Here is a 15,230-nt window from a genome sequence, read left to right on the forward strand (position 1 = left end):
GACCCTTTTTAATATTAAAAATACATTTATGATAATTGCTGTCAGTCGGTGTATGTGGAAAGTTAAGGACTTGTCCCAAAGAGAGACACTGTTTGTGTATTTGCATGAACACACTGTAAGGTTAATAAATAAATAAGTTCAACTTTCTTCCTTTTTTTCTTTTTAATTTTCAAACACCTGTTTTCTAGACAGGGCCAGGAGCAAAATCATAAAGTGAAGTTTCTCTTATGTTATTCCCAGCCTGGTAGATAGCAGCATGCCAGGATTTTCATGAGCGTGTCTGAACACATGAAATTTATTGAATTTCCATTCATTCCGATGAAGAAAGTAAATCATATTAATGCATCTACCAAGGCACTGGACTACAGTCATTGTCATGTAAACGTGTGTTTTTCTTTGCATATCGGTTATATGGATCACAGTACTGGGTCACAAAACAATTTCCTTGATTTTAGTGGTTAGGATGTATTTACTAGAGAACTGAGTTATGTTTGCAGGTGAGTAGCATGCTTCCTATTGTGTTCTAATGAAAGCATTTATGATAAAATATTAGTTCAAAAAATGTATAATTCTTGGTAATATTTTGAAACAAAATATGTATTTCAAATCATTTATGAGGCAAACATAATGCTGTAACAGTTTGTTATAACCAGCTTGTGACAGCATTCCTCTTATTAATAAGCTCTCAGTTTATAAGCTGAGTTTCTTACTAAGTTCCACTTCAGTAAAGTTTTCTACCATCTGCCATTTCTTACCCCAGTACATTTCTGTTCCTATGTTGTCTGATCACTAGGATTTGCTGCAACGAATGTCTTTCATATTTATAATAATAAGCTAAGTTTAGATATCTAGATTTTGAAATTGTTCATTGCAGATATTAGAAATCAGCCACTCAGGACACTGAAACCAGCTAATCAAAATAAGGTGGTTAAGAGTCTGTATCTGAGACACGGTTACTTCTTTTTCAGCCACTGATGAATGTACAAGTCCAAGTTATTTTTCCACCACTGAGCAATGAGATTTTTAGTGCAACACAGCATTCCTGCCAGTCAGTTTCAGTGGGGATTTGAACAGCTAAACAGAGACTTGAAAAGAATCATTGCTTGAAGCCTTCATGATGTATTTGAAATTTTAATTGATATTTAACTACTTTTGGTATATTGCCAGTACTCTTAGATTGCTACACTGCATATCCCAAGCATGGAAACTTCACCTCCTTTCATTTCCCAGTGCCAACAAACATTGAATTTTGAAGTTTATCAAAAAGAAAGTAGCATGAATCATTTCAAATTCATCTGGCTTGTCTGACTGACCACTGCGTTTGATGTGTAATATCGCTTTGCTACTCCTCAGTTATATCCATGCGTGGTTAAGTGCAATTGAGTGACATATTGGCAGTGGTTAAATGGAAGATTAGGGTTAGTAATAGAAACAGAGCACTTTCAGTCAGAATCCTGTTCTGATCGTGACTAGCAGATCTAAATCAGGAGAAATATCTACTTCCCTTTCAAACTCAACTAGGAATGTTTTGTGATCTTTGAAAGAAAGGGAAGGTATGTTCATAGCTCAGGAGGCTGAGTTAGGAGGTACAGAGCTACAGGCACCAACAGCTGAGATTCTGTTCTGTGACCAGTTCATTGGTTCACCAGATGTTGGGAGTGAGGTTGCAGTTTCTTTTACAAGGTAACATTACTTCTTGAGTGATTCCTCAACATCCTTAGAACTAATGTGGGAGCAAGTCCAGCCTTCTGTGGTAATTGATGTTTAAGAAATTAAAGGTTGATGTTATTTTTAACATCCTGTATGAATCATGTAACTAGCTTCTCAGTAAGATGTTGAACAAAATAGGTGATTATTTTATTTTATTTTATTTTATTTTATTTTATTTTATTTTATTTTATTTTATTTTATTTTATTTTATTTTATTTTATTTTATTTTATTTTATTTTATTTTATTTTATTTTATTTTATTTTATTTTATTTTATTTTATTTTATTTTTGTGAGAAAGCTACTTAATATTTCTCCACGCTGGGAACATATTTTTATCATTTTTGCTGAATTACTGCTGTGTGTTTTGAGTGCATGAATTGTTTCACCAACTCTGATGGGTATTTTTTCTCTACTTCTATTGCAGGAATTGCTTACCTGGGAGGTGTCTGCAGTGCCAAGAGAAAATGTGTTCTTGCTGAAGACAATGGTCTCAATCTAGCATTTACAATTGCACATGAACTTGGGCACAAGTAAGAACTTGTATTTCAGTTCAGATCAGTTCATCTTTACTGATGCCACTGTAAGCTACTTTCGTTTAAAGCCTTACAAATGAAGTTGCTAGTGTGACATTCTCATTATGGTTTTATAAATCTGGTAGATTGATAATTAATTTTAAAAAACTTGTGTAAGTACTTTTGGCACGCAAAAAACTTCCTGTTAGATACTCCCCTGTTGCTCTACTCTACAGTATGATTTTTAATAGATTGAACTTGTTCCCCTAAATGGTTGATGGCAATGGTTGGAGACAGATTCTCTGCAAATTTGCTCTAGAATAGGTCCGGGAAAACAACATCAGTCTTATAATCTTTGAAGCAAAGGACATGATAATTCCCATAAGATTACCAGGTACTTTCTGCAGGTGACTTTGAAGACCTTACAGCTGCCTGTAAATGTTCCATGGACAGAATAAAACAAACTGACTGGAAGAGTCACTTACTGCATAGTCTTAGTGCAGTTAATGAGTTAACCCAAAGGTCACCATTCACATTCACTGCTTTCCAAGCTGGATGTAATGTGCACTTACTCATAATACTTACGAACTTTTTTCCCTTTCCATCGACATCACTGTGGTTGTACTGTGTCACAGTTAGACTGTAATTAATGTATAGAATTAGACCAGGAGCAAATTTATGCAGAGTAAGGGCTGTGCCTATGGCATTTTCAAATACTCCTTTTTCTTTTTTTAAGTGTCTGTGGATGGAAGACAAAAAATCTTACTCTTGTATCACTAGTAAGATGCTGTGGACGAATTTTGTCTGTGCTCTTCTGGACGCATACTGTTAATGTGTCTACTGTATCTTCCTTTCATGTAGAAACAAATAATTGGCAGCTAAGTCAGAACCAGTGTATCAAGTTCAGATCCTGGTCAGTCTCACTGCATGACAAACAGTTATTTTACAGCAATGTATTTCTGGGTTGCATGGAGGATATCTATGTTACTACCAGAATTGACAAGATGAAAATGAATTGCCTGTTCACCATTCAGAGACACCAAAGATAGCTGAGCCAAACCAAAGGTGGTTTCAGCAGAAATGAAGGATTTGATTTTATTTGAGCAGTGTGCCAAGATGTTAAACTGAGCCCAAGCTTAATAATGAGTTAACCTGTGGGTGATGTTAAGGGAAATTCAGCACTCATCTTTGGATGGGCTGAGAACAGGAGGGAAAAAAAATACCTGGGCTGCAGAAAATCCAGCTGTGTAAAAGGCTGAGGCTGCTCTACTATGGCATTTGCCAAATCTCCAGGAAGAGCTGTCAAACTGTTTTCCAATAATGCCATGCAAAAAAATTCACAACACAAATAAGGGATGTAATGGATACAGCTGTCTACCTGTGCATTAAGTAGCAAACTGTTTTCTGAGTTACTACTCTTGGTGGTAAGGCCTGTCTTTTTTGTTTTTCTTTTTGTTTTCTCCATATGGAAAGCAATTGCAGGTGGTGCATATGAGATGTCTAAAAAAAGATGTTAGCAGAGCATGACTTGGGCTGGAGGATTTTGACAAGTATTTTGACAAGTTTTGCAGAGAATCTTTGGCTGTAGCAGTTACAGATGCTGCTCGGGGAGGAGATGGGAAGTTTAAATAAAGGTTGCAGGTGAAGAGGGACGAGTGGCTGAAGTGATTGCATTTTATAACAGATCTCCATTGTGGGCCACTTTACTGAGAGAAAAGAGAGAAAAATCACTTCTGTATACTGTCCTCTACCACTGACCTGGCTAGTTATTTCAGATGGGTCAATTTATTGGTGCTTTTCTAGCCTTGAAGTTAGCAGCAATCTTTTCATTGGTCTTACTAAGTTTCAGACCTCTCCTTATTCTCTTGGTTTTGAATTGTAAGAGAATGCTCTGAGCAGTCCTGTTTCAGCATGTCTTGTGCAAATATAAGATCATTTGCTGGCTTTACCTACAAAGTGGTAGAAACTTTTAAAATGATTGTGAGATGTAAGGAAATTCATTGCAGAGATAGAGAAGCTGAGATCAGCTTCAATTTTAAAAAGAAAAATCAAGGAAAAATAGATGTAATTTTCTTAAATTTTATTTAAAAAAGAAATCCAAACAAAATCCACATCCACATGGGCAAAAATACAGGTTTTGGAGAACCATAATTGTGAGATTTATTGAGGACTAATTTCTTTAGGAGTGTTGAACAGCTGAGATTTATTACTTCTTGCCCTAAGACTAACAAGTGTCCATGGAGATCACGAGCTCAATTTGGCATCCACAGATTGTTTCTGATGTAGACTTTGGAAAAAGTGAATAGATTACTAATTGATGCATCAAGTTCCTAACCTACCGCTAATGTCACTTGGACTTTCTGCAAAAACTCTATTAACAGACAGCTGCACTGAAAACATGGTGTCATTATTAAATAGGTCAGTCAGGATGTTGCTTATACATCCTATAAAAGTTCATTTTCAGGTTTACCCTGTAGACAGTCTATTGCTTAATGTTGGGGTGCGTTGTGTGACTTTTGCCTGTTGCTTTTACGTCCCTAAATCTGAAGTGAGTTTTTTGTTCACAAAGGAGCATCCATTTGTAATCAGATACAATTCTTCTTACTAAGAGCCTAGGAGGAGAGATTTTCTGTTGTGAGAACACAGCAGACAGGGTGAAGAGTTCTGAATATATGATGAGGCTACAAATCATAATTTTTTAGCGTATATGACAGGACCCTCAGCAAGCATTGTTCCTTCATTCAGCATTCTCAGTAGTGGATGTTTTTTAAAGTAACACACTTTAATGTAACCACAATTAGTTGGTTTTTATCCAGGGTTTGCTGTGTGGAGTTCTGCGTTCTGAGCTACACAAAAGAGAAGATTGTAATCACAGCGGTCCCCGAAGTTTTAAAAACTTTAATGCCAAGGTTTTCAAATTAAAAACAGCTTAATTTGTTGAAAACTTTCTTAGATTCCTTAGATTAGATTAGTAGGGCAGCTTCATCAGTAAAAGTTTTAAAATGCCCTTCTGCATCCAGGAGGACACTGAACACTCTCTCTTCCCCCACGAAATTAATCTGAGATTCATACCCCAAAGACCACCCTGAACAACTGTGGCTTGTAGAAAAATAGCGCCATTTTCACCTCCTTGGTTCTCTTTGGCCCTACAGCAGTGACATTGTTGCCATGTTCAAGACATCCTTCAGAGAAAAAGGCAAATACGTTGTGGTGGTTTTTTTTGTTTTTTTTTTTCCTCCAACAAAAACTGGGCTTCATCCTTGTATCTGTTATTATCCCTAGATGAAGTGGGTGGGCTGTAGCCATTTCATTTTCAGGATAGTGCCAGCTTTGTTGCCATTCTTGAGGTTTTTTGTAGTTGGATTTTTGTTTTATTTCAGCAGCCTTGATTTTCCTGTAGTGGGCTGGAGGGAGACTTGGGTGGGGAGAAAAGATTCCCATTCGTGAGCTAGTGGAACCTGGCACTGCCTAGATGGTAAGAGCACAGCCAGAGGTGGTATGGCTGAAAGCCATGCTGTGCCAGATGCCCTTAAGAAAGTGAATCAAAATCAAGTAACAATAAAGCAAGATACAGTCTGTTGCCAGCAGGCTGAAACTGTACGGCCTGACTCGAAGCTGAAACAGATGAGGACAAAAATGAGTGCAAAGGTTAAAAAAAAAAAAAAAAAAGAAAAGAAAGAAGACTCTACTACACAAATCTAAGAGCTCTGGATTTGAAATCAGTGAAGAATTTAGAACCATCAGGTTTCTGTCTGTAACAATGATTTGCTTTAGATGTAAGTTAACAATAGATGCATTTTGGTTAACCTGTCTTTAAGTTGCATAGTTATTTGCTGCATAATTAAGCATGGCTTTTATGGTGTGTTTCAAAGAATAATGGTGTTGTAGGTAGGGGAAGAATGGTCTCTGGATGTTCCCTTTGTGGCCTGATATTTATGCTAATAACCTTGTTAAAAATCTTGCTGTTCCAGTCTGTCTAGTGCAGCGCCCTGCAGGGAGATTCTGTCCTGGAAATGGCTGTAAGGCAGGACATGAAAATATTGCAGTCTGAATGTGTCTTCAGCTGATACAAAACACACAGAGAAAAAAATCCTGTTACAACTTGCAGTGGCAAGTTGGGGTCAGCGTGGTGCAGGTGTAGAAACATACTTCCTAAGAACCAAACAGGAAATTAACATCTTCCCTCCAATGCATAAAGATTTCATCATTATGCATTTTCGAATTGAAAAGTTTCATATGGGTTCTCAAGACCTCCAGAGTAGTATTTCAACATGTAGTCCAAGACTCTAGCTGCCTACAGGCATATCTTACTCACTCCTGTCCATGTATGTTCTAATGTATAGAGACCTAGCAAAGAGATGCTCATCCTGTTGTTCTGTAGGTTAGTACCCATTTACTTGATGGCTCAGAGATGCAGATGGTGGCTGTTTGTCGGCTGCCTTGTGGCTACGTCTGTCTCTCTGATGGCACTGCTGGTGGCTTGAACGTAGATTCTGTCTTGTGGGAGCTGTGGTGCAATTCCTTCTGTGCTTTTGTAAAAGCTGTTGTGACTGCTTTGGCCACGCTGCAGAAGACAATGTGCTGGAACTCACGTCTGCCTTTGTACGGGTTGGAAATCAAGGTCAGCTGGATCCCATGAGGGACCAGAAGTTGATGATGTGATCCCATACAGGCTTTACTGTGACAAGCTCAGATACTAGTAACTGTGTTGTTGCACCAAGGCTTCCTGAGTAGCTGCGCAGTTTCTTTCAGACAGTTACTGTCTCAACTAAATTCTGCTAGAGCCAGCACACTCCATTTTAACCTCACATGAGTTTTGCTGTTCCAGTACACTGCAGCCCTGGGATTCTTGGGAATGACTGACTGCTGTGTAGACGTACCCCGAGGCTGGCCAAAAATGCTGGCAGCAGTCTGTACCCACCCTGGAGTTGCTAATTTTATTTTCTGCCATTTGTGTTGTAAATCAGTTGTGGAATGTCCCTCTCTGTTCCCATGCTCCCTTGTTCCCCTCCTCCCAGGTTTCATTCTTCTTCTACAGATAATTACAAGCACATTTTCACAGTTAAACTGCTCTTCTCTGCACAGCTCCAAGCAGTCATAATGAAACACTGTCTAATTCATAGTCTGTCCATATACATCAGAATTAGTATGATCAAGCCTAAACAACTATTTCATAACACACTCTGATTTTGAGAGATAAGTAGATACAACCCAAAATGTCCATGGATGCTTATTCCACTTCAGTAACACACAGAGAGCTCTGTTTTAGACCAAAAGAAAGTTATTGTACACTTAAGCTTAATATTAGTAGCTTGATGACAGTTTTCTGAAAACTGCACCCTAAGTTTGTCACAAGGAAGCAGAGATCAAAGGCAGATACAGATCTAAACATATGTAAATAAATAATAAGAATTCTTATCAGTGAAACCTTCTGCAAGTATGGGTGGTTTGACTTGAGATGTTGAGGAAGAGGTTGAGGTGGAGCGCCACTAAACAGACCACATGTCTGTGCCCGACATATGTTAACTGATTTTGTGTATCTTCTGTCATATTGAATTCCTGAGGTGGAATATTGCTGCTGTGGTAACTTTGGCTGGGCAAGCTGTTTTAGTAAGATCAGAATCATACATGCATCCTCGTGGTTCATCAGTTTTAGTGCAGGGTTAAAGGTGTGAAGTTATTTGGTAGAAGCTGAGTAGAATTTGAAGGAGGCAGAAATTCTGGGGAAATTGAATAGAGAAAAAGACGACTGTGAAGGAGAAATGGAGGGGTCTGATTGTGTGTGCGCCTCTGGGTAACATGACTGGTTTTATTTCAGTTGTGTGCAAAACTGCAAGGTACTTGTGGGTGTAATTAATAAACCTGATAATCCTAGCATAGGGGTGAGGTACCTTCCCCCTGCCATGTGTATATCTTCTCGTTCTTGTTATCTTCTGAGTTTGATTGTCTGTTTACAGTATTGGAGTATAACCATATTGGAACTGTGCATGGGAACATCTACCTCCAATTGCTTTGTGGATGCTTGTGGCAAGCATTTGTGTGGTTTTGGGCAGGGATTTCTATGGTTTTACTCTATGCTTTGTGAAAGATGTCTGTGTAGTGAAGCAATGTTCTGTCACAGACCCGCTAAATTATTTGTTTTTGAGCATCTTGTACAGCTTTATTTATCCTAATAAAACTGCACCAAACAAACAAACAACAGTTATTTAGAAACTCTCAGACAACACAATTTCATTTAATCAATAGCTCTGCGGCTTTGCCAGCTATGTCTTTCTTTTTGAAGGGTAATTCTGCTGAGTAAGCCAAGGCCATGTATAATGGGCTGTAATGATTTGGCAGATCCTTTATACGCTTCCTGCTACTAGGACTCTGGTTTCATGCTTTACTGGCTTTGCTGGCAACAGCAATGTGGCCCCAGTGACCTAAAACATAGGAACAGTACAAGGCCTCACTGTATGACCTCCACAGTCCACAGCAACCGAGGAATTGTTAGGTTTGCAAGTGCCATTTACCAAATATTCATTTGTTCTTATACAAGGGCAGCAATCTAGCTGAAGTATTTACTTTTCCACTAGCAGCTGAGTTCCAATAGCTTGTAACCCAGGCTGTCTGCCTGGCCTGCTGAGTTCAACAGGTTCCAGGTGAAAATGACTGCATTTCTGTGGGAGATGATAAATCCCAGACTGTCATTGGAAAAACCTTCTGTCGTAATTCAGCAGCAGCAATGCCAATGGAAATGATGTTGCCTCTAAAAATGTGGTTCCCTGTACCATTATGTCAGTGGAAGGCAGCACTGTAGTGGAACAAGGTTGGCTGCCTCTTGGACTGCAGTTGTGATGTAGAATAAAATTCAAGAAATGGTTACTGGACAAACTAAACAGGATTCCTTTGTTCCCAGTGATCTCCTTCCATTTCGAAGTCCTCCTAAGGTGCTGGGCTCTTTAGATTGCTAGCAGGGAATTCTGTCATGTATATCATTACTTGAATCCCAGTTTCTAAAAGAGAAGAAGCTATGTGGTTTTCTCAGGTTTATTTTATTTTTTCTTTTTGCTGGTGTTCTTGTTTGGGTAGAGCAGATTGAAGCAGAAGGAGTTTGCTCTAACCTGCATAATGGTTTGTTCTCCCTGAATTTTCTTTGTTTGAAGAGTTTCCTTCCCGCTTTGCTCTGATTAGCTTAATATGTTGAGCTTTTTAATAATAAGCGTTTTTTATTTACCTTCCTTCTCTCCTCCAAATTCTACCACGACTCTCATTTTTTGTGCCAGATCTCATCTACGTGTGGGACAGTTTGACATTTTGGAAATTTCTGATGTCTCTGGCACATGAGAATCCAGCTCACTCCTGTCTTTTCCACCTGCTGCCAGCCAGGCTCCCTTCCTGCTTGCTCTTTACCTTCATAACTACAAAGATCACTAGTAAAATGGCAAACTTCCAATATATATTTGTTTTCATAGTCATTTTAATCATGAACATTAAAGCTAGGGAGTATAAGGAAATGTTTTGTATGAACAATTAGCTTCCTGCTTTAGGTAGCCTTCAGACTTCAGAAAAAAAGGAAAAAGCAGAGCTTCCTTCCTTCCTCTCAAAAGATCAATGGTTAGCACCTTTCAGTGGGTAAATTGCATCCTGATTAACACTTTCTTTATCTGAATTAGGACTGCTTGCAGCATGACATGTGTTAGAATTGGCTTAAGAGGAGAGAACTCTTGTCTAGCATCCATTGTGAGACACTGTGATCGCTGCTGTTTGATTTCTGCTAAAAATGCAGATTGCCTGCATTGTGTAGCTCAGAAAAAGCTCATGGAAAAGCTGGTTTTCCCACAGGAGCCTGTATTTTAAACCTTGCATTTTATTCTACATCACAACTGTAGTCAAAGAGGCAGCCAACCTTGTTCCACTACAGTGCTGCCTTCCACTGACATAATGGTACAGGGAACCACATTTTTAGAGGCAACATCATTTCCATTGGTCCGGTTTCTGCAACTCCACAATGATTGGCAACCTACACCAAAAGAAAGAGGCTAAAAGATACTTTTCCCTGTGAACAGGGTTGCTACTGTTCTGGAAGCATGTACCCTCTGCCTTCTCTGGGTGCTTCTGAAGACTTGGTGCTGGTAGAATTATACACATTATAGTTACTTCACGTAAGTGTCTTTTGATGTTTGCCGTCTCTTCATTCCCACCTCCATGAAAGCAGAATTCATCTCCAAGCATGGGGAAGGCAGCCAGCATTCCTGATTCCACAGGAACAGTGTGTTCCTCAGGCTGCCTTGTTTTCCCCATTGCTCAGTAGTGGGTGGCTTCCTGGTCGGGTAGTGTGGGACATCTGTGGTTACTCGTGTTGCACATATTTAACACATATGCTCAGTATTTCTCCTTTCTCTGGAGATTTTTCTTTTAAGAGTGTCTTATGTTGCATCTCTTGGTTCAGGTTTTATTCTTGGTAATTAATGTAGTTGACTGGAGGCTTTTGCTGTTTTCTTAGAAGGTTTAGGAGAGCGCACTCAGGTGATTACTTGCAGCACATTCCTCTTAGGTTGGTAACATCTTGAAGGACAAAGCTGTCAGCTGTTCTCACTGAGCCCTTGTCTGAGTTCCGTAGTGCGTGGACAAGCCTCCCACCCATCTGTATCAGGGTTTTGTCTTTTTCACACCCTACAATTTATATTTATTTTTCATCTGTTGAGGAAATGCAAGTCACATTTTTTGGGGTTTTGTTCTCACCCACTTCCTGGCAGTGCTGAAAGCAAGCAGCTTGTTATGTTTCAGCATGTTACTGCTGTGATGCACAAGGGTGTTCTCTGCATACAAGGAGCTGCAGATGGGGTGCAGAAGCTTTTATTTACCAAAAAAAAAAAAGAGAGAGAAAGAGAAACATGCAGTTTTTCTCTGCCCACTGCTTACTGAAATCAGATTGAAGAGTGAGAAAGAGCATTTCTCATATCCAGGAAGTGGGTCAGATCTTGTGGAGGCCAAGGGAATGGCTGAATATATGCATTTTTTCATGGAGATGTTACACTTTGACCCTCAAATAACTTTATTCCTGCTTTAGGTTCATAGCTCAGCAGTGATCATTACAAGTAGCTTGAGAGAAGCTTTATTGTTTAGCTTTTCCAGTCAGCAGTCACTTTGATGTATGGTGCGATGAGTGGATTTTGGTATAGCATTCACCCCTTTAGCAGTCTTCAGACTGTTATAACAGTCCGTGACTGTTAGTGGTGCTGCTGTTGTCTCTGTGCATTGCTGGCAAGGAAAAGAAGTAGAAATGCTCATCATATGGTTGAATGACTGTTGTGAAGATGGGGTAGCCCTCTGGGGATGCAAAGGGTGTAGAAATGTACATGCTGTAAGATGATGATGAGGCCCATAGTGCCAAAAAGAAAGGCTGGGTAGGAAATCTTTGTGAACTGTCATGAGCTCATAAAAGACTGTGAAACTGTTACTGTAAGTGTGATGAGCTCCTGATCCTCTTCAGAGGATGTAAGTGTAGAAAAGGAGTACATTTAGCCCTGGGCAGTAATTGCTGTGTGATGCTGGACTGTATTGCTCTGATTGGATTCATTTCATGAGCCTTTTCTACACGTCCATTGCTTGTGCTCAGCTCTGTTCCTTTCTACATCAGCATGATCAAACTGGACCATTCGAGGTTAAAGCCTTTACCTCACCAAGGAATCTCAAGAGAGAAACCTGAGCTAATGTCCATTGGAAAAAGTAGTTAATAGTGTAGGCAAGTGATGTTATTGCTGGAGAAGTGATCATAAGATGATTCACTTTTCTCTTCATTGCTCTAGTCTAACTTCCATCAAACCAACTGAAAGGACTGCCACTGATGTCAGTGGGATTTGGCCAGCTCTGTTACCAGTATCCAGGACCACTGGGGCAGCAGGCTTTCAGATGAAGTGCTTGGGTGAGCACTGTGCTGTGGGCCTGTGCCTGCTGTGTAAGTCTCCCGTGTGTGCTGTATGTCCCTTGCTTCACAAGCTCATACTTACTGCCTTACGGATTCTGTGGCAGAAGAAATAATTATTTTTAAATCAAAACCATATCATAAAGGGCTGGATCTGTCATGCAGCTGAATAAACCACTGCTTTCCACGCTGCTTTTCACTATAGGCATTCAAGTGTTCTCACTCACTGCTGTTGACTTCTTGTTTATTTGATTAGATAACTATAGAAAATGTCTGGTTACTTCATCCTTAGAGAGTGAATAAACTTGCTTATGACTGTAAGAGTCTGTTAGTCATAACTCCCTTAAAATGTTGTTTCTTCTGATAGGTAAAACAATAGCACCCATCCTCAAGTGGATAACATTGCGTACGTAATAAATGTCTTTGAATACTTCAAATGTTTTAAGTGGAGTTGTCTTCCCCTCTTCATCTCAGCTCACCAGAGAACCTCCTGACAGCCTCTGAAATAGTTGAGTTATATTTAAATGACCGTGTTTGTGTTTGAAAAGCACAAGGTGAAAAAGTCTGTTTTCCATTAAGCCAACAGACCTAGTGACCGCTGTTTGTGTAAGAAGGTTATGCAAGCTATTTCAGTGCCTGTTTCCCAGCACAACTCACCCCAGCGTGTTTCCCCAGCATTTGTTAGTTTGTCCTCCATCCAAGCCTCACTTGGACTCCCTTCTGACTCCTCTGGCTGTCTTTGCATCTCTTCATTTACTTCACAGATGCATCACCTTCTCAGGTTGATCTTACTTTAAACTTCCTGTCCCCATTTTGCATTGCGCCTCCTATTATAATTTCACCTCTAATGAGCAACTCTGTTTCAATTCTGCCTCCGTTATGCCTCACTTCTGCCTGTTATTCTCAACTCGTTGGAAGCCTCGTAACTTGCAAGATATCAGCATTTTGTATTGAAATGTTAAACATGTTGAACCAGTTCAGAAGTAGGCATCTTTCCAGTGACGCAGCTTCAATTTCAAACGTTAATAAAAATTCCTAACATTGAACTTGATTTGGGACTGGACGACTCACAAGCTTGATTATGTGATATACTGTCTCCCACTTCTAAGTTGTTGGTTCAAATCCAGCCCAAGTCAGTAGCTGCTGAGAACTGTTGACATATATTCTCTGCTTAGTGATCTACACTGATTTGTGTTTAATATTCATGCTTAGTGTTCTCGTGCACCTTATATAACCTTCCATTCCAGCATCTTCCTTTATAGCTGAAATTGGATGCAGTTTGGAGATGAAATTTCCATCTCAACCATTCATGGAGACCTAATAGGGAGTGGGAAAGGGGAGGAATTTTGTTCTCCATATGGATAAAAGTGGGATTTGTGCCCACAGCATGTAAATAGCAGGCTTTCCATTTGGTATTCTCATCCTGCCCACGCTGAAATGCCAGAGCATGTTAAGTTACAGTTCCTCTTTCTCTTTCATACTAAGTGAGGATGTTGTTCTGTTTGCCCTCCCTGCGCATTTAATTGCTGCTATGGGGTTTATGCAGAAATTTGCCCCAGATCCTGGCGCTCGATCACCTCTGGGTGAGTTAGGGCAAGGTGAGTCACAGGAAATGACTTTTCCCCCTGTGGTCTCTTGAGAAGGTCAGTAGTGACCTACCTTGCTGTAACACGCAGCTTCTGGTACTGCATATAGCTCTTACAGCGCTGCTGCTTTGCAAAAATAGAATGCTTTAGAAAAGGGCTGAGGGCCTCCTGTTATAAATACTGGTAGAGAAAACATGCTTTCCAATATACAAGGATCAGCCAAGAATGTGAAAACCTGCCTTCTCCCATGCCACTCTGATATATTTTTGTAGCAGGACCTTTGCTTGTTTCTTTGAGTCCATGTTGGTGTACGGGGCAAGCGTGTCCAAGGAGCCCTTCCTTTTGGATGTCTTGCTGAGCTTATGCTATGAGAGCAGTTTGTGAGTTGGCCCTTAAGGTATAGAAACCCTTGGATTACACTGTCAGTAGTCATGAGAGACAGACCACTGTCTTTTTTTCTGTATTGACAGCTGATCATCGTCTTTCACTGTCCTTCAGAGAAAGGGTGACTTTGGCATTACTGCTAATTGTGTGGAGAGCAATTGCGTGTCATGCACAAGTTTAACAAACTGCTACAATGACAGCAAGGTCACCTTGGGTAGCTTTACTAGTCCTGATTGCCACTCATTTCTAAAGTGAATCAGCATCTGACTCACCCTGGGCTCAGTGCAGACCAATGGAAAGGTTTGGCTTTTGCAGAGAGGCTTTGGAGAGTCTCTTATTAACAGCCAGCTGAAGTGCTTATTTGAAACAGAGGGACTGTAGTAGTTCATGGTATTTCCACTTCTGGGTGTGTTTTTTTTTTTTAAGGTTTCTCTTTATCATACTTCATTATTTACCTTGCCAGCCTCTTTCTGCTTGAAGAAAAGCATTTGTTTTACGGTTGATGATGTTTCCTATCAAACTTCCATGCCTTCCCCCTACTTTATAACCTCTCCCTACCAGAAGGAGAGAGTGTGACAGTAAACCTTGGGGTTTTTCAAGTGGTCTGTTACCAGCCGCAAACGTGCAGCTGTTTAAAAAATTTAAAGCATATTTTAAATCATTTTCCCTCAGCCTTTGGCATTGTTCTTAAACTCAGATGTGGGGCTTTTAATAGGAATCCTGTTGAGAGTCATAGTGGTTCTGATGAAGATTTCTATACATGGCCTAAGAACTCGGAGGTGCAATGCACTGTGCACTGAAGGCAATAGAAAGCATTCCACAGGGTTTGGTGGGCTTTGGCTCAGGCTTTTAAGAAATAACAGGAAGCATTGGAAAAAGTACCAAGGGTAAACAGAACAGTATAGTTACATTTACTGTCTAGAGGAGAAACTTTGCTAATGACCAAAATAAACAAAGCCAGTCCATTTATTTAGTATTGCTGTGGGAAAACAAACGTCTTAATTGCATTTAGCTAAAAAGAGTTACACAAGAAGTTGGCCAGCTCAGACACAGAGTGTAATTCTGACACGCTGACCCAACTCTAATTGCTGTGCAGGCTCTGACAGAGAGTAGTGTCCTGGAATTGAGCA

At 39.9% G+C, this 15,230-nt stretch overlaps 1 protein-coding gene across 3 annotated transcripts in view; it reads left to right on the forward strand.

Annotated features, from left to right (window-relative positions):
• The window catches only part of ADAMTS17 (ADAM metallopeptidase with thrombospondin type 1 motif 17), a 144,214-nt gene that overhangs the window by 48,517 nt on the left and 80,467 nt on the right, over positions 1-15,230 (forward strand). For all 3 annotated transcript variants that reach the window (XM_015873158.3, XM_015873159.3, XM_032446811.2), the window contains one exon: positions 2,136-2,241. In XM_015873158.3, coding sequence (XP_015728644.3) covers positions 2,136-2,241 — 106 coding nt within the window. The remainder of the gene's footprint in view (positions 1-2,135; positions 2,242-15,230) is intronic.

Source organism: Coturnix japonica, chromosome 14, assembly GCF_054131305.1.
Source record: "Coturnix japonica strain WE chromosome 14, WE-NBRP24, whole genome shotgun sequence".
NCBI lineage: Eukaryota > Metazoa > Chordata > Aves > Galliformes > Phasianidae > Coturnix > Coturnix japonica.